This window comes from Elephas maximus, chromosome 19, assembly GCF_024166365.1.
Source record: "Elephas maximus indicus isolate mEleMax1 chromosome 19, mEleMax1 primary haplotype, whole genome shotgun sequence".
In the NCBI taxonomy this organism is placed as follows: domain Eukaryota; kingdom Metazoa; phylum Chordata; class Mammalia; order Proboscidea; family Elephantidae; genus Elephas; species Elephas maximus.
Genome location: NC_064837.1, coordinates 72,508,611 through 72,531,064, shown reverse-complemented (window position 1 = coordinate 72,531,064; position 22,454 = coordinate 72,508,611). Strand labels below are relative to the sequence as shown.

Here is a 22,454-nt window from a genome sequence, read left to right as displayed (position 1 = left end):
CATACCTTGCTCATGGATAGGAAGACTTAACATTATAAAAATGTCTATTCTACCAAAAGCGATCTATACATTTAATGCAATTCCGATCCAAATCCCACCAACATTCTTTAATGAGATAGAGAAACAAACCACCAATTTCATATGGAAGGGAAAGAGGCCCCAGGTAAATAAGGCATTACTGAAAAAGAACAAAGTGGGAGGCCTTACTTTACCTGATTTTAGAACCTATTATACCGCCACAGTAGTCAAAACAGCCTGGTACTGGTACAACAAGAGATACATGGACCAATGGAACAGAATTGAGAATCCAGACATAAATCCGTCCACATGTGAGCAGCTGATATTTGACAAAGGCCCCAAATCACTTAAATGGGGAAAAGACAGTCTTTTTAACAAGTGGCGCTGGCATAACTGGATATCCATCTGCCAAAAAATGAAATAAGACCCATACCTCACTCCATGCACAAAAACGAACTCAAAATGGATCAAAGGCCTAAATATAAAATCTAAAACAATAAAGATCATGGAAGAAAAAATAGGGACAACGTTAGGAGCCCTAATACATGGCATAAACAGTATAGAAAACATTATAAAGAATGTAGAAGAAAAACTAGATAACTGGGAGCTCCTAAAAATCAAACACTTAAACGTTCATCCAGAGACTTAACCAAAAGAGTAAAAAGACTACCTACAGACTGGGAAAAAGTTTTTAGCTATGACATTTCTGATCAGCGCCTGATCTCTAAAATCTACATAATACTGCAAAAACTCAACTACAGAAAGACAAATAACCCAATTAAAAAATGGGTAAAAGATATGAATAGACACTTCACTAAAGAAGACATTCAGGTAGCTAACAGGTATATGAAGAAATGTTCACGATCATTAGCCATTAGAGAAATGCAGATCAAAACTACAATGAAATTTCATCTCACTCCAACAAGGCTGGCATTAATCCAAAAAACACAAAATAATAAATGTTGGAGAGGCTGTGGAGAGATTGGAACACTTTTACACTGCCGGTGGGAATGTCAAATGGTACAACCACTTTGGCAATCGATTTGGCGCTTCCTTAAAAAGCTAGAAATAGAACTACGATATGATCCAGCAAGCAATCCCACTCCTTGGAATATATCCTAGAGAAATAAGAACCTTTACACGAACAGATATATGCACACCCATGTTTACTGCAGCACTGTTTACAATAGCAAAAATATGGAAGCAACCAAGGTGCCCATCAACGGATGAGTGGATAAATTACTGTATATTCACAAATGGAATATTGCACATCGATAAAGAACAGTGATGAATCTGTGAAATATTTCATAACATGGAGGAACCTAGAAGGCATTATGCTAAGTGAAATTAGTCAGTTGCAAAAGGACAAATATTGTATAAGACCACTATGATAAGAACTTGAGAAATAGTTTAAACTGAGAAGAAAACATTCTTTTGTGGTTAGGATACGGGGGACGGAGGGAGGGTGTGAGAGGGATATTCACTAATTAGAGAGTAGGTAAGAACCACTTTAGATGAAGGGAAAGACAGCACACAGTACAGGGGAGGTCAGCACAATTGGGCTAAACCAAAAGCAAGGAAGTTTCCTGAATAAACTGAATGCTTCGAAGGCCAGCATAGCAGGGGCAGGGGTCTGGGGACCATGGTTTCAGGGGACATCTAAGTCAACTGGCATAATAAAATCTATTAAGGAAACATTCTGCATCCCACTTTGAAAAGTGGCATCTGGGGTCTTAAATGCTAGCAAGCAGCTATCTAAGATGCATCGATTGGTCTCAACCCAACTGGATCAAAGGAGAATCAAGGACACAAGGTGATTACGAGCCCAAGAGACAGAAAGGGCCACATGAACCAGCGACTACATCATCCTGAGACCAGAAGAACTAGATGGTGCCCAGCTACAACCGATGACTGCCCTGACAGGAAACACAACAGAGAACCCCTGAGGGAGCAGGAGAGCAGTGGGATGCAGACCTCAAATTCTCATAAAAAGACCAGACTTAATGGTCTGACTGAGACTGGAAGGACCCCCGGTGGTCATGGCTCCCAGACCTTCTGTTGCCCCAGGACAGGAACCATTCCCGAAGCTAACTCTTCAGACATGGATTGGACTGGACAATGGGTTGGGGAGGGATGCTGGTGAGGAGTGAGCTTCTTGGATCAGGTGGACACTTGGAGACTATGTTGGCATCTCCTGCCTGGAGGGGAGATCAGAGGGTGGAGGAGGTTAGAAGCTGGCGAGAAGGACACGAAAAGAGAGAGTAGAGGGAGAGAGCAGGCTGTCTCACTGGGGGGAGAGTAACTGGGAGTGTGTAGCAAGGTGTATATGGGTTTTTGTGTGAGAGACTGACTTGATTTGTAAACTTTCACTTAAAGTACAATAAAAATTATGTAAAAAAAAAATCAAAAGACATATTACATTGGGCAAATCTGCTACAAAAGACCTCTCTGAAGTATTGAAAAGCAAAGATGTCACCTTGCGGACTAAGGTGCGTCTGACCCAAGCCATGGTGTTTTCAATTGCCTTATATGGATGCAAAAGCTGGACAATGAATGAAGAAGACTAAGAAGAACTGACACCTTTGAATTATGATGTTGGGGAAAAGCAGTGAACATACCATAGACTACCAAAAGAATGAACAAATCTACCTTGGTTTTTTTTATGTTGGAAGAAATACAGCCAGAATGCCCCTTAGAAGCAAGGATGGCGAGACTTTATATGACATGCTTTGGACATGTTATCAGGACTGATCAGTCCCTGGAGACGGACATCATGCTTTGTAAAGTAGAGGGTCAGTGAAAAAGAGGAAGATCCTCAACAAGATGGACTGACACAGTGGCTTCAACAATGGGCTCAAGCACAGCAACAATTGTTGAGGATGGCACAGGACCGGGCAGTGTTTCGTTCTGTTTTACTCAGGGTCAATATGAGTCAGAGGCACCTAACAAAAACATATTAAGGATTATATTCAACGTAAATGAACTAAACACTATAGTTAAAAAAAGATTTCCAGGCTAAATTAAGAAAAAAGAAACAGAACCCAACTATATGCTATCTATAAGAAACCCCTTTAAATATAAAGACACAGATAGGATAAAAGGGGAGATACTCCCAGGTGGGTGAGGGGGGGCCCTGAGGTTTTATTAATATCAGAAATAGTAGACTTCACCACAAGAAAAGACATATTTCATAATGATAAAGGTGATCTTAAACATGTACGCTCCTAGTATCACAGATTCAAAATATATCAAACAAAACTGTCAGAACTAGAAGAGATCACTAAATCCACAATTATAATTGATTTTATTGAACCTCTCTCAGTAACTGACAGAACAAACAATTCAATGAGCACACACCTCTGCACCCCAATATGGAACCCATCAGTTACATACTGCGATTGAGCATCATAAACGTGGCTGATCTTAGTACTAAGAAGTTACTGTGAGCTCTACCACATACAAGCTGAAATAATATTTTAGATCTGCATAACACATCACATAAAACACACCAACACGTTTTTCTTGTCATCCCTCCAGCTTCGATTATTCTACCTGAAAGATGTATAGTCAGAGACCAACCAAAAGGAAGATTGAACATTTCCAAACCAGAAACACTTTTAAGAATAAGAAAAAACGTATGCTGAGTTCTCTAGAGAAGCAAAACCAGTAAAGCGTATAAATATATATTTAGAGAGATTTATATCAAGGAAATGGCTCACACAGTTGTAGAGGCTGGAATATCCCAATTCAGTGGATCAAGATAGAGGCTTCTCCTGATTCACGCAACCTCAGGGGCTGGTGAACCCCAGATCGGCAGGTCAGAGAGCAGGGCTCTTGCTCATCGTCTACAAAGATCAATGAATCCCAAGATCAGCAGGCAAGACCGCAGGTAAGCTGCTAGCTCAAGTCCCAAGAACTGGAGGTCAGACTAACAGGAGCCAGCTGCAGGAGCAAAAAGCCCCCAAGCCTTGCCAGAATGTCTGCTTATATTGGATGCAGGCCAGACGCCCAAGGAAACTCCCTTTCAACTAACTGGCTCCTCACTGCAGATTCCATCATGGGGGTGATCACATATAGAATCTCAACAGGGAAGTGATCACAACATTATATGACTGCCAAAACACTGAGAATCATGGCCCAGCCAAGTTGACACACAATCTTAACCACCACAGTAAGAGACACTTCTTATTCATCAGTCTCTGCCGTTGCCACCTGGAACAAACGAGTCACAACATCAACCAAGTAAGAGGTGCTCTGAGCGTGTTCACACTTACTCTACTCACCTCCACTTTGCCACCTTGGGTTTCAGGAAGGTCAAACCCAGCCGCTGGACGAGCTTCACCCCGAGTTTCCGGAGGAGGGTTTGGTTGCTTTCTGAGAGTCTGCAGTTATTGAGGCACTCGAGAATGGTGGACGCTGAAACAACAACAGGTTAGACTCAGCATGGTGGAAAGGATCTCTTGATTTCAACCTGCCTCATCAGTATTTGGCATCTACAGCACCAAGACCACACCAACTGGGCAGACCCCCACAAGTGCATGGTGTGATGACTAACCAGCTAGAGTCCCACATGAGCACCGTGTCTGGAGGTCAGCAGAACAAATGAGAGTGCCCGAGAGGGGCAGAAAGGGGCAGACATTCTGGGTAAAGACAGCGGCCCTCACAAAGGTGAAAGACACGGTGTGAATTGCAGTGGGATTCAAGGAGGATGCCTGGGCCTGGGGAGAGGCTCGTGTGGCGCGGCAGGGGCCTCACAGGAAGGAAAGGCACTGAGGGGAGCCAGGCCAGGACAGCAAGGAGGACGGCACCACCTGCCATGAGGGATGCGGAGGCCTGGGTGTGAGACAGTGACCAGGGAAAGACATCACTGCTTGAGGTAAGATGGATAAGACTTTAAGACCCACTGAATATGGGAAAAGAGGAAAGAAGAGGAGTCAAGGATAAAGCTGAGAGTTCATCCCGAGGCAGGTCAAGGGTCTGGAGTGTGGCCTGGGAGTGGCAGACATGTGACTGCCCAGTGTTCGGGTGTCACTGAGACATGGGAGGGTCCTGGTGGGCACAGGTGCTTTCTGTCCACACTTCACAAACGTCTGCCTTTAGAATCAAGTCATCATAACATGTGGAGACCCACGTAGTGTACAGAGTGACCTGGAGGACCCTTGAAAGGCACCTGCATGTGCCAGTCCACAGGGCAGGCATGCCAGCGGGCTAGAAGTGTGGAGAGGCTGAGCAGCCACTGCCCACTGTGTTGGGTGTGATTGGGGCCCTGAGGTGGTGTTTTTACAGTGTCCCTGTCTCACAGAGGACATACTGGACTGCATACAGGAAATGACAGGATGCTGAGTGGGGGCTGGACTTACATGTGAAGCAAGACTGACCACGAATCATATTCTGAAGCTTAAGATAGAAATGTGGGGGTTCATTATACCAGTCTCTTTTTTTATATATGTTTGAAATTTCTATAATAAAATTTCAAAAGAAAAAAAAGACTCTAGTATTTAAAACAGAAGCTCAGACATCTTCTAAAGCATAGAATTATGAAAAATTTCTCTTGGCACAGGCAGTAAACTTCTCTGCAGAGGAAAAAGCTGCACTTACGTACTTATCATCATACAGTAAGGTTCCACCTAAAGTTAGGACAGTGAGGCAGAAGGGCAGAAGGCATGGCCACCACTCCAAGGGCACAAGGTGCTCCTGGGGCCAGGGGGCAGGATGACCTTGGCTGTCTCACCTCCACCAGGCCCCCCAGGACCAAACACATGGAACATGGAGTCAGAGGACCATGAAACACCTTGGCATCCAGTACACGGCCCCAGGCAATCTCCTAAATTTCTGACAATTAGGGGATTTTACTAAAAGTCCAATTATTAACATACAAACCCAAAAACAAAAAGAACTATGACACTGTCCAAATGTACCAAGTTACAGATTTTTACACCTATGAATAAAATGTTAAGGAGACACACTCAAACTCACAACACAAACATACCCTCCCTTAAAAATAAACCTTACCATAGGGTAAACAGTCTTCACGTTTTCCATGTTTAAATATTTGTGCCTAAAAAAAGAAAAATCCTTTCAAAATGCTGCAAATACATTTAAGAATTTACAACATAAATTATCAGATCAATTTACTGTACCTTCCAGAAATTTTTACTCACCACCAAATAACAAAAGAATAGCTTTGGGGGTTATGGGAGACTGCAGAGGAACTGTTCCCAGGAGGCCATCTCCCAGGGCCAGGTGGTGATGAAGCCCAGCACCCGGCAGAGGCAGAAGCTGAGTCTTCATCAGACCATCTTTGGAACGAACCCAAGCTTATGGTAAAGACGTCAGCCTGTCAAAGGGGGACTAAGGAATCCCAGTGGCTTTTTAATTGTCTGTGTATAAACAAAGATATCAACATATGGAAGTCACAGGTCACAGGACTTCACGCAAAGTATGGTTCCAACATTTGCCCTCAGCTGACAGTGAGAAGCAGCCCCTCCCCCCAGAGCCCAGCGGCAGGACTCCCTGCAGGCCCATCACAGATGCTCCCAAGGTCCCAGTGCGGTTGGTGACAGTGTCTAAGCCCGCTGTCGGGTCACCTCCCCATGCATACAGGTGCCGCCATCCTACCTACAGGCCTCCAACACTGCACCTAAAATAAACCAATCTGATTGGTCAGGCCAAGAAACAGCTGATCGTTACGAAAATGCTGGCTCCAGCCCTCCCTCCACTTTGAAGCCTCAAGGACAAACAAACCTCTTTACATAAAAGTGCTCCAAGCCCCTAACTCAAAGCATCCTGGAGCCACAGACATCAGGAAACAGCTGACAAATGTCTTTTCCTCCAGAAAACAGCACTTCACTAGAAGGCAAGAGTGGCTGCCGCCATACATAACAAGACAGTCCCAGGCCAGAGCTACTGGAACCATCCCTGTCCGTCCCCCCCCCCCGCTCCCCGCCCACAACCACAAACTGAGGACAATCAGGCTGTGGTGTCAAGGAGGTTCGGCAGGCAGAGAGAAGGCGCAGAGGCGCACACCAGCCCCTGGGGCCTGCACCACCTGCCAGCACACATGGCCGCAGAGGCGCACACCAGCCCCTGGGGCCTGCACCACCCGCCAGCACCCACAGCTGCAGAGGCGCACACCAGCCCCCAGTGTCTGCACCACCTGCCAGCACACATGGCCGCAGAAGCACATACCAGCCCCCAGGGCCTGCACCACCTGCCAGCACCCACGGCCGCAGAGGCGCACACCAGCCTCCGGGGCCTGCACCACCCGCCGGCACCCACAGCTGCAGAGGCACACGCCAGTCCCCAGTGTCTGCACCACCTGCCAGCACCCACGGCCGTAGAAGCGAACACCAGCCCCCAGGGCCTGCACCACCACCAGCGCCCAAGGCCACAGAGGCGCACACCAGCCCCTAGGGCCTGCACCACCTGCCAGCACCCACGGCCTACACGAACAACCAGTGCAGCAAACATCCCACCCAGAACCTCACAACTCAGCCACACACGCCACTCAGACAGGCTGTGGGGACTCTGGATCTGAGGGCCCTCTGTGACACCACACTCAGCGGCCCCTTCCGGGAGCAACTACAGCTCCGGGCAACACAGGCAGCCTGCCACTGTGAGCTCCACCCTGGGCCTGGAGTGTCCAGTTTAGCATCTGGCATTCAAAGCCCTTGGCAGGGTGACACCATCTTCCACTCTTTCTCCCATTACTTCACCCTGCAACGACTCAACCCCCAAAGTCGTGGGCTTACCATACAGGATTTGGAGGTTCAGCAGATTTACTCCACCCCATCATCTCAGGACATGGACACGAGGAACACACAGGGACCAGGCCAACAACTGCCCGGTGCTGAGAAAGTGGAGCAGGGCCTGACTTCCAAACGCTTCATCTAGTACCCCCATGTTGGGACCTGGTAAACTATTACCAGATACTTCAAAGTACTGTTTTTCCATCTCAGTTTATGAGGGAACCACCACCCAGGTGCCCTGTCTTCTTTCTCATGGATTCTGGAAGAAGTCAGGAAGACGATTCCATGGAAAGAACATTGTCCTGCAGCTGGTGAGCTGGATGTGGTGTGAAGCCCCCTTGGAGAAACACGTTATGACTTCTGCACACCACACCCCACCTCCCACCTGACTCTGGAAAGGGGCTGCCTACAGTCAGCCTCCTGCTGTTCCCCCAACCCTGGCTGCTAAGACAGGCACAGCAGCAGGAGAACCTGAACCCCAGATGCCTGTCCCCTGTAACCTAGAAAACTGGCCTGCAACTAGGAATAATATCATGGCGTAAAATGCTTAATGGTCCAGGTAATCTGATTACACACAGCTCAGCTCCCCTCTGATGGGAAGCGTTCTGACCTGGGGCCCCATCCTCTAGGCCACAGACAAAAGCTCTCTTCTGGGGCCCAAGCGCCTCGTGGGTCAAACTTCGTCTTCTTAGCTGAGGACAAATGCTCTCTCCTGGGGCCAGGGCACCTCATGGGTCACTCCCAGCCCTCTTGGCCACAGACAAAACACTCTCTCCTGGGGCCAGGGCACCTCATGGGTCACTCCCCATCCTCTTGGCCACAGACAAACGCTTTCTCCTGAAGCCAGGGCACCTCATGGGTCACCCCCCATCCTCTTGGCCACAGACAAACACTCTCTCCTGGGGCCAGGGCACCTCATGGGTCTCACCCCATCCTCTCAGCTGTGGACAAACGCTCTCTCCTGCGGCCAGGGCACCTCATGGGTCTCACCCCATCCTCTCAGCTGTGACAGCCCCCAAGAGCTTCACTGGTGCTCCACCTACTCACATACCCACTAGACAGGGAGGCTGGAGCCACACCAGGCTTACAAGAGATGCAGTTAGATACTTCTAACTTTAAATAAAATGTCAAAGCTCACAAAGCTAATCTGGAAGTTTCCATTCTGAAGTGCCACCGATCATCCCCAGTGCAAGGAATTCAGAAGGCACGGCACGGCCCGCCTGGGAGCAATGGCTTCCCAAGAACCCACCTCTGCTCCTGTAGGAAGCACCGTCAGAAGAGCTGGAGGGGGGCAGGGCGGGGGGCTACAGACCCTCCCAGACACACCTCAGGGACAGCAGCAATGCCCTGCAGCCACACACCTGCTCACCAGGGCAGCAGCACCCCCCCCACTCGCCTCCTTGCTCCTGCTCCCAGAGTACAGGGTCACTGAGAACCAGCAGGACATTGCCAGGACCACCCCGCTCGCTGGTAACTCGTATCATGTGGAAACTTAAAGCCAGCATTACAAAACATCTGGAAAAATCACAAGGCCGCAAGCCATAAACGCCATTCAGGTTTAAAACAACCTTCAAAATGATACTTGGTAATCATATGCTTAAATAAAACTGCAGATAATCTCTTGGTGTAAAAATAATTGCTAGTATAAATTTTGCCAACTTTTCCAAAATTGCAAAACCCTCTCTATCATGCCAATAGCTTTAGATGAGAAGTAGAAAAACACTAGCAGGGAGATTCCACCTCACTACCTGTAGTTAACAGCTGGTAAGTCATAGCACCAGAGTCACCCCAGGCACCCACAGACATGGCCGAGGCAGAATGTCCATGCATCACATCCAGGGAATGGCCCTCGGCCATGTGGCAGGCAGGGGCAGTTGTGACCAGTAAGACACACAGTAGTCATGTTTACGCATTACTGGAGTCAGAGTATCTGCTACACATTTTCTGCCAATGGATACTGGTCAGGACATGGAGAAGAATTTTCCAGAAGAAGGGTAGATGGGTAGAAAGGGATCTAAGAAACAAACTGGCGTAGAAGGCTTATGTTTCTTCTCACCCCAAGGAAAAGAGACAAGCAATCAACAGGAAAATAAAAAACCATCGTGGTCCAAAGAAGAAGCAAGAAAAACGCAGCAGAATTGTCAGCAATGAGCATGCTAGGAGGTGGAAGCCGTCTGACATTAAGACGAGGCACAGAACCCGTTCACAAGAGCAGGGGTTGGGATGCTGGAACTGCAGGGTAGAAAAGGTAGACCCCGAAATGAGCAGCACTATCATAACGGCACGAATGCTGCTGCTTCTAAACAGTGCAAACCAGTGATTCTACTTTGAAGCACAAGACCTTAATCAAGGAAACAGCCAGAATGTAGATGCTGCCAATTCGGACAATGTGCAAGTGAGGGAACAGTGACACTGGCCAAGAGGTGGAGGTGGACAAGGACAGGAGAGGGACAGGAGAGCAAAAGCACGCAGGATGATTTCCTCTTACAAAGTGTGGGGTGAAGGCAGGAGACACTGCGGACAGCGAGGGCGGAGGGAACGGTATCTAAAGTTACAAAGGTAACCAAGAGAAACCTATTACCAAAACTGAGAGGTGACAGGAGGTGGTACAAATGGGCAGGTCACCTGTGTGGTAGCAGCACATGCAGAGGTGACCACGGCATGTTCAGACAGAGCGGGTCACCTGTACAGTGGCAACATGTGCAGAGGTGACCACAGCATGTTAAGACAGGGCAGGTCACCCGTGTGGTGCTAGCACATGCAGAGGTGACCATGGCACGTTAAGACAGGGCAGGTCACCCGTGTGGTGGCAGCACACGCAGAGGTGACCACGGCTCATGAGGACAGAGCAGTGACTTACATCGCTCAGAGCTGGTACAGCAGCCGTCACCGGGACATCGGCCCTGGACCCAGTAAGCAGCGCTGTCTCTGGGAGAGGTCACACTGGAGAAGAGCAGGGTCAGGGACTGCCACTGCCCGTTATGAACCTGAACTGCTTGGCCCTTCACTTCACTGTAGAACAGAACGTTTTCTAAAGGGAGGGAGTCTCCTTCATCTACGGAGTCTGCAAGGGACTCTCTCCACTTAGTAGACACAGAGAGGCGTGCTGGCTGGAACAATGAGGGTTTCCAGCCCACAGACCGCTACTCAGCACCGCACCAGCCAGGCAGCGACATCTTGGGACCTTGGTTTCCTTGGTCTATAAAATGGGGACAGGGACAGTACCCACTCCACTGAGCCACACTGACAACAAAACATGAACATACGTTAATCATGCTGATTTACCAAAGACATCAGAGCCCTTATCTTCTTTCTCTTCTTCTAGAGAACTGGACATCAACACGTTTCCTATCAAGTGAGTATAGACAGACTGCTTTTTTTCCCCAAAAACTATTTTATTTTAACTTTAGGAACTCTTTCCTCAATTTAATTTTCATGAAATACAAAATAAAGAGCGAGGTTCTGCAACATAAATTCAGATGTTTTCACTTCAGTACTCTTTAGCCCTAGGTCACCCACGCATGCAGCAAACACAATGAGCAGAGACATGGGACACAGAAAAGGATCCCTCCTTTGAGGGACTTCAAGTTTGGGGGCGGGCCCAAATGCACGCAACTCCGTGGATGGAGTCAGACTGCAAGCACAGGCGATATGCAACGAGGTGTCTAGGCATACCTGGGGAGTCAAATTCCCAAACAGAACACCTTTCCAAAGAAGGTGCACCTCTGCCAACCCTTGGAGAAGCAGGATTTTGTCCAGAGGACAACTGACAAGGAAAGGGCAGGGCAACTGGGACATAACACAGTTTGATCTTGCTGGCACGTCAAATCTATGGAGACACCAGGCATCATGGACATAGGACTTACAACACATAGAGAAAACACATCACATGGCAAAATGGTGGGCAATCACACAATACTGGGAATCATGACCTAACCAAGTTGACAGATATCTTGGGGGGACACAATCCCATCCATAACATTTCACCATTTGGCCCCAAAAGATTCATGTCCTTGCCACACATAAAACTCATTCACCCCATCATATCATAACAAAAGTCTTAATTCAACTCCAACCCCAAAATCTAAAAAAAATTCCTCTTCGTCTGTGAAAGCTAGAAGTTATCTGCTTCCAAAGTACACTGGTGGAGCAGGTACAAGCTAGACGTTTCCATGATAAATATAAATTAGAGGGAAAAAACCGATAACAGGCACCAAGCAAGTAGGCAGAACACGTTACATTAGCTCTCAAGGCTTGAAAATAATCCTCTGTTTTCTGAGACCAGTCACACAACAGACCTACCCTCCAGACTCTAGGTATTGGCCACACTCTCCGGATTCTGAGTGGAGGCCCCTTAGCCCTGGGCTTCAGCTCTGCCTTCCAGGTCCACTGGAATGGCAATTCTGCTCCCTCAGCTTTGGGCACGCCATTCTCCTGGTCCATCTGAGTGACGACACCCTTACAAACACCAGAGACCATGGCTCCACCCTTTGTAGCTGATGCAGCTCTGCTTCCTGTGTTCCTTGTCTCTTCAGCTTCAGCTTCCTGGTTCCTTGGACTCTTGGCCCTCGGGCCTCATGGCCCTCATCTGCCCTGCTGGGGCAAGTGTTCCAAAGCCCTGTAGCTCCACCAATAAGTGCCCGGAGGCAGCCCACACTCTGCCAGGAAGCCTCCTGCACAAAGGCACTCAGCTCTCTCGCTCCGTGGGTCCCCTCCAGCACTCTCTCGCACTGGTCTTCAGGCTCTGTCGCAGCCACTTCTCCACTGCTCCTGTTTTTCTGCCACTTCTCAATGTCTGTGCCATCGCCAGTGTGGCAGCTTTCCTCACTTCATTCTGAGTTCTCTATCCATTCAGTTTTAAAACCACTTCCACATTTTAGTTATCTATTAGAGCAGCACCCCACTCCCGGTATCAAATTCTGTCTCAATGCTGCTAAACAGAAACACCACAAGTGAGTGGTTTTAACAAAAGGAAATTTATTCTTTCAGTCTAGGAGGCTAGAAGTCCAAATTTAGGGCATCAGCTCCAGGGGAAGGCTTTCTCTCTCTGTCACTGTGGAAGAAGGCCCTTATCATCAATCTCTCCCTGGAATAGGAGCTTCTTAGCACAGGAACCTCAGGTCCAAAGGACATGCTTTGCTCCTGGCATTGCTTTCTTGGTGGTATGAGGTTCCCCTGTCTCTCTGCTCACTTCTCTTTTATATCTCAAAAGAGATTGGCTTAAATTGTAGAATAATCTTGTAGACTGAGTTTACGTAACTGTCGATAATCCCATCTCATCAACACCATAGATATAGGATTTACAACACCCAGGGAAATCACATCAGATGACAGAATGGTGGACAATCATACAATACTGGGAATCGCGACCTAGCCAAGTTAACAGATATTTTTAGGGGATACAATTCAATCCATGATGCCAGGAAACACTTGTCAGGCCTGAGGGTGAGCTGCAGAGGCACCACATCCAAGAGACCACGCACCTCAGTTAGTGCAGGAAGACACTACATCCAGGGACCACACCAACCTAGGACACTCCCTCTCAGAACCCAGCACAAGGAAAGGGATATGCAGACACCCTGGCTGCCAGTCTCAGTGCCAGACACGTGCACGAGGAAGTCATGGCAGATTCCAACCCTGCCATCCACCACCCCAGCTGCCTGAGTCCCCTCAGTGGAGACAAGCCCCCATCGGCTGAGTCCCCTCGGCAGGGACAAGCCTCCTGTACCCTACTGGCTAAGTCCCCTCAGCAGGGACAAGCCCCCCCTTCTGCCAAGTCCCCTCAGCAGGGACAAGCCCCTCACCATGCCCTGTCAGCCTAGCTCCCTCAGCAGGGACAAGCCCCCCGAGCTCCACTGGCTGAGTCCCCCCAGCAGGGACAAGCCCCCCTCCGTAGCCCCACACACACGGTAATAAGATGGCAGTGGTCTGGTGCCACCAGGTTGTAAGGTGGGTGTCAGGCACCAGATCACTGAGTACCATACTTATGAACCACATGAAGGAATTTAAATCTCACCCTGCAGGCAAGGGGTGCCGCTCTGTAATTTTGGACAGCAATACCATGATTAGATTCTACCTTTACAAGCACTATACCGGCAGCAGTATAGAGGCAAGACACAGACAGGCATGAAAAGTAAAAGTTTAGACTTCTCAGGATGCTACTGTAGACATTCAGGTGAGACAGGTAAGAAGAGAGCCTGAACTAAGGCAGAAGGTGTGGGAGGGTGGAAGGTGAGGCAGATATTTAGGAAACAGAACTGACAGCAATTAGCTCTTTGGTCTCATTCACTAAACAATTAGAATCTAAAATACTAAACACTAGGAGCCCTGGTGGTGTATAGTTCAGAGTTTGGCTCTTAACCCAAAGGTCAGTAGTTCAAATCTACCAGCCACTCCTTGGAAACCCTACGGGGCAGCTCTACTCTGTTCTATAGGGTCGCTATAAGTCAGAATCAACTCAGCAGCAATGAGTTTTATTAAATGTCAAAAATGCTCTGCCACACTAACATTATTTACCAAATTCCTTGTGGAGTAATACATGACAACACTCTAACAAAGAACACAATAGGAGCGGAGACGCGTCCCAGGAAAGAAAGCATCATTTCTTACGATGATCATTCCTAAGCCTGGATACACGGGACTGGACGTCAGCCACAGGGTCCCAATAGGCTCTGGGCAGGCCCCACCCACGCAGCAGAGCGGGTGCTGAGCCAGGCTAAGGCCACAGTCTGGGCTGAGGAGAACTGACACCCCATGTTTTATGGGCACTCACTGAGTGCTTTGTACCCCTACGTTTTTCTCAACCCTGACAGAGAAGCTGTTTTGCTGGCAATTTCTAACAGGATCAGACAGGGTAGCAGTGGGGTGGGCCCCAGAGGAAACTCATGGGTGCTCTGACTCCCGTGCTGCTGGACTTTGGAGGGCAAAGGGGCGAGATGGAAGGGACAGACGTCAGCGAAGACAAGGTCTTAGGGTTTGTTTTTCACACCAAAGCACGACCTGTCTTTACTGCCTCTCACCCTGGGAAGCGTGTGCTTGGAGCCGGCAACTCTTGCTCCAGAGGGGTGAGTGGAGAGGAAGCGCTGGGTCTCAGAGGGCCTGGTGCATTCATTAAACCAAGCCATGAGTAGAGAGATGCACTTCATTGTTCACGGAAGCATAAGATGTGACCCAACTTAAAACAACCTGCTGAAAAGCATAAGCTAGATACAGGCAATTATACCACTGAGAAATGAAAGAAAATCCTGCCACAAAGCTAGTGAATGACTGTCAGATCTGTTTTTGCTATTTTAGAAAATAAACGAGGACTAGGTGCAAAAAGGATGAGTGTCTCGGTAACCACCTACCACCACCACGCCTGTCAGCTGTCCCCCGCCCAAGCCTGGCTGACGTGCAAGCCAGCTTCCCCTCTCCAGGGCACGTTCTCCAGCCCTGTAAATCACAGGCTGCTTGGCCACTGGAGCAAGTTTGCCAGCTGCCAAGCAGGAGATGCTGGTTTGGGGTTCCCTGAAGGCACTGTCCCATCAAAACCAAGACGAGCAGCCCCACCCCAGCCTGGGAGAAAGATCCCTCATACCAGTCAGCTCAGAGCAGTGCTCACTGGGGACACGGGGTCTCTAAGGAGCCCACAGGCTCTCAGGCAAAACCAGGACACACGGTTGCAACTACTTCAGTGTGGCACCCTGCAGGCAGGCTCCTGCACACCCAGGAGGACGTGACTTTATAAACCATGGAGAAATAAGCCAAGCACAGGAGGGGAGGCACCTCCCCCTCCTGCTATCCTCGGGCCTGTTCAGTACTAACACCCACACACAGCTGCCACTCCCATACCATGGCAGCAGGTTCTGCAAAGCCACAATGACGCGTGTCACAAAGTTACTCTTGGGACATGCCACCAGCAGAGGTGAACAAAACGCAGACGCAGAAACAGACTAATACCAACCCACTGACCGAGGCTAGACCCTGAGAAGCCATGCCCTCCGGCTCGCCCTGTGCAGCCGGGCCCATGGAGGGCTAAACTACAGCAGAGTCAGCTGAGCGTCCTCAGGGAAACCCAAAAGCACTGTGCCAAGGTTCTTTCGTGAGTTCATGCAGTATGATTAATTACATTTGTGTGTGGCCTTTCTAGCCATGGTCTTGTAACTCCCACCCAGGTGATTGGGCCGAGGCAGGAGAGCCAGCAGGCCTTCAGTTTTCAACGGCCGTGCGAGGGGAGGGCTATGTGGGGGAGGGTACAATGCGCCTGTGAGTCTGCAGAGCACCGCTACAGGATGGGGTCGGACGGGAGAGTAGACAGCCATGGGCCACAGCGCACAGCAGGGACAGTGGCCCCTGCAGTCTGCAGGCTTCAGCCAGCTCTGCAGCCAGCCAGGTGTGCAGCCAGCCAGCTGTGCACAGCCAGCTTAGGGCCAGCCAGGTGTACAGGACCAGACAGGTGTGCAGGGCCAGCCAGGTGTGCAGCCAGCCAGGTATGCAGGGCCAGCCAGGTGTGCAGCCAGCCAGGTATGCAGAGCAGGTGCTGCACACCTCTGTGCACTCTAAGAACACCTAAGACACAAGGCAGCAAGGCCTGTGACTCCCAGAGCCCATCCCCCAAAGCAGGATTCCCAGCCGTGTACCTGCCAGTGCACACCCATTGAGCGGATATGTGACCACGAGGAGGTGCAAGAGCCAGGCCTATGTGTGGAATTACAGGCACACAGGGCACATGCTTCAACACGACTCGTGGCACAGCACTGCCTACCCAGGGAAAACGCTGAGTGGGTGGTACTAAGACAGCATCAGAGTCTTCTCTCAACATCTATGTTTAACCCCAAGAGGAAAGTGAACCATCGGCTTAAGCCCCTCGTTTCCCGACTACAGACTATACAAAAGCACAGGACTATGCACAAAAACACACCCTAAAGTGTCAGCGTCCCGACATTCTTACCATATTCCCTCCACCCAAAGCCCCCCCACCAGGTCAGTGCTACAACCAAAAAGGCGTGGATAACCTGTCCTTTGGCCTCACTTGACCCTAAATGAAGTACAGGTCACACTGCTCTACAGAGTCGTAGAGAAAGAGGGCCAGAGCCCCATGAGGAGCCTTCTGAGGACTCAGCTCACTTCTCTTCATCTTCAAAGAGCAACACACACACTAATTAGCCTCCATACCACCCTGGTGAGGTAGGAACCTTTGTTGTTTCCCTTTTCCGGGGTCGGAGGGGGTGGTGCTGGAGCAAGCATCTCACCTGCACCTTCGGTCACAGAGAGGTGGAGTCAGGAGTTGCTAAAGCGCCCTGGGCTCAGGCCCACCCACACGAGCCTCCCGGGGGGGGAAACAGAGGCCGGTGAGCAACAGCCTCTGAAGCCAAGGCACATTTTCACACATTACACTTCCGTGAGGGCAGTTTACTCCGCAGCCACTCACACCGGTGCATGTGGCTCCTCTAGTGTTCTAAACTACAGGCCACAAGCAGGGTGTTGCCACACCTTTCCTTCTGTGCGCTCTGGGCGGGCAGGTGGGCAGGCTCCAGGGGCTGGCATTCTTTTGCTACCTTGTTTTTAACATGGTTTTTTGTGATTGATTTTTCCTTTGATAAGGTGTATGCACTTGTCAATGATTAGAAAAATTAAAGAAAAAGATTAATTTTCAAAGAGAACACAATCCTTGTGTCCTTTATACCACTGGGCACACCAGCTACAACTATGCATGTGAAGAATCGCCCATCTTTAGCAATGAAAGAGTCCCCACCGGCCATTACAAGGACACACAAAGGAGAAACCCCACACGAGGCAGTGGCTGGAATCTTCAGGTCTGAGCAGCAAAAGCCAAGATGGCACATGTGTGGTTGGGAGGCAGAGACAGGTCTCTCCAGTGATTCAGTGATGACCATCCTCAACCTTTACCTAGGTGCTCTCTCCAGAGTGTCTTTGGTCCGCACCAGTCCTAACACCAGCGACAACCGTTCTCAACCTTTATTTGGGCGTTTTCCTCCTGAGCATCCTCGGTCTGCACCAGTCCTAACACGAACATGAAACCACACCAGAGGGTATTTAAAAGCTCGTGTACAAGGCCTTCCAAGGAAGGGAAGCTGGCACACACTGACTTTCCTCCTTCGAGAATCAGGGTCATTGCTACAGGGGCAGGGCTGTACTTCAAGGGAAATAAAATCAAATCGTGGTTTCGATGCTACTTGTCAGGAGTTCACCTGTTTCGCCCACACTAATGAACAGGTGGATGAAAATGAAGCCGAGTGCATCAAAGGAAGCAGATGAAACCCTGAAGTACCATGCATCTACAAGTTTCATCATGCCAGTGGACACCCGCCTCTGCCATTCAGGTCTGACGGGCCGGTGGCGAAACTGGCTTGCTCGTAGGCCACGGCCCTCACGGCACCACCTCCTCCCGCAGGTGCATAGGCACCTCATCTGCAGAACAAGCGCTCCCTCGAGAGAGGAAAAGGAAGAGAATGTCTGACTCAGACCAGGCCTTTGGAGAAGACGGCCGCAGGGCTGAAGGGGCTGCGGGGGCAGCGATTGCTGCAGAGCTAGGGAGGGTGGTTGCTCTGAAGCAGTTTCACTCACTCGGGGACTTCAGCTGCTGTCAGACAAGTGCTCACTGTCGCTGGGGGCAAATCTCCAGATCTAAGTTCTGAGGTGCTGTTGCCTCAGCGCTGTGAGGTGCTGGGACTATGCCCTCCTCACCCTGTGAGTGGGGGCCCTCGGCTCTTTAAGCCTTTGGGAAAATCTTTTTGCACCTTTCGCCTCCTCGATCTGGAACTTGGAAACGTCCAAGTAAAAAGCACTTTCCCAATCCTGGCAATCCTGGCTGGTCTAATTCTGCCAAAAGTAATTCCAACCCATTCAAACAGCCACCAAGAGAAGTAGCAGCCAGGTCACTCTCCTTAGATCCCCCAACACAATCCCCGCTCCTTTACGTGGCTTACTGTTAACCATGTCTGCCTCCACACTTGGGAAGGAGAGAGAAACAGAGGTGGCGGCTAAAGATGAAGATGAAGAGACATCTGAACCCTACAGACCCTCCCTGCTCCCGGAATCCTGAGGGTCACCCCAGGCTCAGAAGGGTTTTGTTTTTTTTAATCCTCTGCTGACTGAGAAATAAATCAAGCTTTCTGTGATGCAAATCTCACTGTAATTTACCAAATGCAGCAGATCTAAAGCCTTGCCAAATGCAGACACAGGTCACCAGAATGGCTGCAGAGGTACCACTCACAAAGAGAACAGAGAAGCTGATCTTTTCTGAAATAACTGTCTGCAAGCCTCAAACACCAAGCCAAGTAACCTGGGCTCTCCTCCCAAGGGAAGCACAAACAGGGCCCAAGGCCATCACCTCACAGACAGGCCCTGAGTCCACCCCATAGACAGGGAGCTCTGGCTCCCCGCTGCCACCCCCTCCCACACCATCTGCCCCACTTTCCGCAAGACTTTCTGCCTCCTACTCCTTGTGGGAAACTACAGCAGCCATGGGAACAAAAAGAGGATGGCCCCACAGGATGACAACACACTATGTCACAGGCCCAACCCACCCCACCGGCGGAGGAGGGAGCTCCAGGCTTCAGATGGAAGAGGGCTGCCTGCAAACCAAGTCTCACTACTACAATGTGAGAAAGCCTGGGTGGCAGCTGTGCCAAGGACATCCAGGGGCCTGAGGACATCCAGAGGGGTGGGGGGGGCAGATCAGAGGCGCCATCGGCCTCAGAGATGCCCACCGCCTCCCTGCCCTCTACCAATGAGCTTAAATGGAGTTCTTTCCTCCTCATTGGCGCTAAAAAAGGAATCACAATAAGCCTCGAAATAAGACAGTAACCAAGTAACATTTGGTTCTATGGCACACAGGGTCACTATGAGTCAGAACTGACCTGACGACACCTAACAACAGTAGGAGAACAGAGCCAGACTGACACACGGGGTGTGCAGGGGGACTCCACACCAGAGCACCTGGCAGAGGCTACCTAGAGACAATCCAGCCCAAGTCCCTGAACAAAACTGAGGCTCAAATCACCCGCTTTATTTTATTAGTGCTCCTCCAGTAACTGTGTTTTATATCAAAGTGAAGCAGGAGAAACAGTGAGGAGACACACCTGCTCCCTGGGGGAGGGAGCCCTGCATGCCCGCTTGGCCATGACCGTGGACACTGCTGCCCTCTGGTGGCGACGCGCCAGCACCAGCAGCCTGTGTTTAATGTCAGGCACTGGTCCTCAGTCACCTGTAGCCTCTCATCCCTGATTCACCTAACTCCACCCTCTGCAGCAGAGGTGCAGTCCAGCCATGGGAAAAAGAAACTGTCCGTTACCATGTCAGGGCTAAAGGTCTCCCACTAGGTCCCAACTGTGTTACGTGGAAGCTAAGGCACACAGAGACCCCCCTACCGACCGCCACCGCCTCACCAGAGCCAGCAGCACCCATCCACGGTGACAGACCCCTCCTGCTGACCACCCTCCTCACCAGGGCCAGCAGAGCACCCTGTCCATGGTGATGGCCCCCTCCCACTGACCACCCTCCTCACCAGGGCCTGCAGCACCCCATCCATGGTGATGGTCCCATCAATGGTCTGGAAGGAGGAATGGGCCAATGTGTGGAGGGTCCAGTCCAGGAAGTCAGCCATCTTCTTCTGCTTGACGTCTGGGCGAGTAATAAACCTGCCAGAAGAAATGAAATTTGGAATGCAGGCTACAGGTTCAGCCAAGGCCTCAGCACAGAGCCCATCAGTGTCTCCTGGCCCCAGGCTCAGGCATTACCACTCCCACACACACAGCAAGCACCTCCAGACATAGGGGCAGGGTATTCTGTGGTAACTACCACCGGACCCGCTCTGTGCTCCGTTAGTGGCCCTCTCCTCTACACCAGCTTCCTCTCATAGAGCAGATCCGGCCACGCTCACCAATCTAGGGACGGAGGTGTTGCCGAGACTGCACCCCTCAAGCCAGTGTTCCCCTCGTCTCGCAAGCCACACACATGCCCGGCCGACCCCCTCTCCAAGGACCCTTTTACCTGCTCCCAGCCCCTCCAGCCCTCTCTGGGGGACAGGTCCCACATTTCCAGGTGTCCCCTGGGCTCACCCTGCCTGGAAGCTCAGGCAGCACCCGTGGAGACTTGCTTTCCAGCTTCCTCCTGGTCGCAGGTGACAGCACTCAGAGGCCCATCCACCAACATCCAAGACCAAAAACCAGAGGCTCTCTGTTCCTCCTCCCCTGGTTCACACACCAGCCCCTCAGCACTGACTGCCCCCATTCACTCCTGGACCCGGGAACTGCATGGAACCCTGCCATGTGCAGCGCCAGGGACTCAGACTCACAAGACACCAACAGACCACAGAACCCCCAATGCGGCAGGCATCATGAAGGAAACAGCCCAGGTAATCCACCGTCAAAGTCTGACACCATAACCCCCCGCCAAAACCTCACGTCAGCATCCTTAACACAGAGAACTCTCATGCTAGTGGAGAAAAACAGTCACTAAAGAACTCCTGGATGCCAAGAGTCAGCTGACAAAGCAGGACAAATAATGCCTAAAACAAGCATGGAAGTGTTCAAACGCACCCGTAACCAGCGATGTACAAGTTAAACATTTATAATGGGAAACCCAAAGTTTCACTTCAGTGCTTCAGTCTGACTCTTGGGGCACCCCATGCAGCTAAGGCCAAGTTGGGGCTCCACAGAGCAGTACTGGAAGTATGGTCCTGAGGGCCTGCTGGACCCCAACAATGGCTCGTGCCCTGTGGCTCAAGAATGCCACCTCTGGGGTCTATCCTAAGGCAAGAACCCCAACACCAAAGCGGGTCCACACCCAAAGGTGATCACCACACACGTGCTGTAGTCACAGTACAGAAATGGCAAAGAGCACACGTGTCCCATCAGAATCATGTGGGCTTTCCCTTCTAACTTTTTACTTCCCAGACTGAGCATGCCTACCCTTTATGATCAAAATAAAAATACATTTTAAAACTTAACATTAACAATAAGAAAAAATGCACATTTTTCTATTGAGGAATTTCTACAAAGTAATACAAAGAACAGTCACCTTCCTAACGGAAAGCTATCTTGGCACGACCATCTACAATGCCATCAAGACTTAACAAAACACAGCTGACAGTGAAGGGTCCACAATTAAAGGGAAGGAGGCGCCCTTCGCTTGCTGCAGTGCTGACAGGAGAGCCCACAGACCGCAGGGCAGCGTCAAGTGTGCAGACTGCACCATGAGACACCAGGACAGTCCCCGCGCTGGGGTGCTGACAGGAGGAACATGGGACCACATCAGAGGTGCAGGCAGCGCCATGAGACACCAGGACACAGTCCCCATGCTGGGGTGCCAACAGGAGGAATGTGGGACCACATCAGAGGTGCAGGCAGCTCTTTGAGACCCCAGGACAAGAGCACAGATGGACAATGCACATACCCTTCATGCTTCACACCCATGACATCACTGAGAACAGCCACCACCAGAGAAATGACCAAGAACAGGGGCAAGTCGCACACTTCTGAGATGGCGGTGGGGTAGCCTGCAGTACCTGAAACCCCCGCAGTGATGATACCCTCTTTCTATAAACACTCTGAAATCAACATGCTGACCACGAAGGCAAGAACGGCTGCAGGCGCCACATCGCACCACCGCGCTCACCCCTGTGCCTGCAGTTCCCAAAGCATCTTCAACACGGAGGTGGCCTGGACCAAGCCGCACCTGCTCATC

At 50.3% G+C, this 22,454-nt stretch overlaps 1 protein-coding gene across 2 annotated transcripts in view; it reads right to left on the bottom strand.

The window, feature by feature from the left end:
• The window catches only part of TBCD (tubulin folding cofactor D), a 176,107-nt gene that overhangs the window by 136,677 nt on the left and 16,976 nt on the right, over positions 1-22,454 (bottom strand). For both annotated transcript variants that reach the window (XM_049859168.1, XM_049859170.1), the window contains exons 8-10: positions 20,275-20,407; positions 6,031-6,076; positions 4,302-4,434 (exon numbers count right to left, since the gene is read on the bottom strand). In XM_049859168.1, coding sequence (XP_049715125.1) covers positions 4,302-4,434; positions 6,031-6,076; positions 20,275-20,407 — 312 coding nt within the window. The remainder of the gene's footprint in view (positions 1-4,301; positions 4,435-6,030; positions 6,077-20,274; positions 20,408-22,454) is intronic.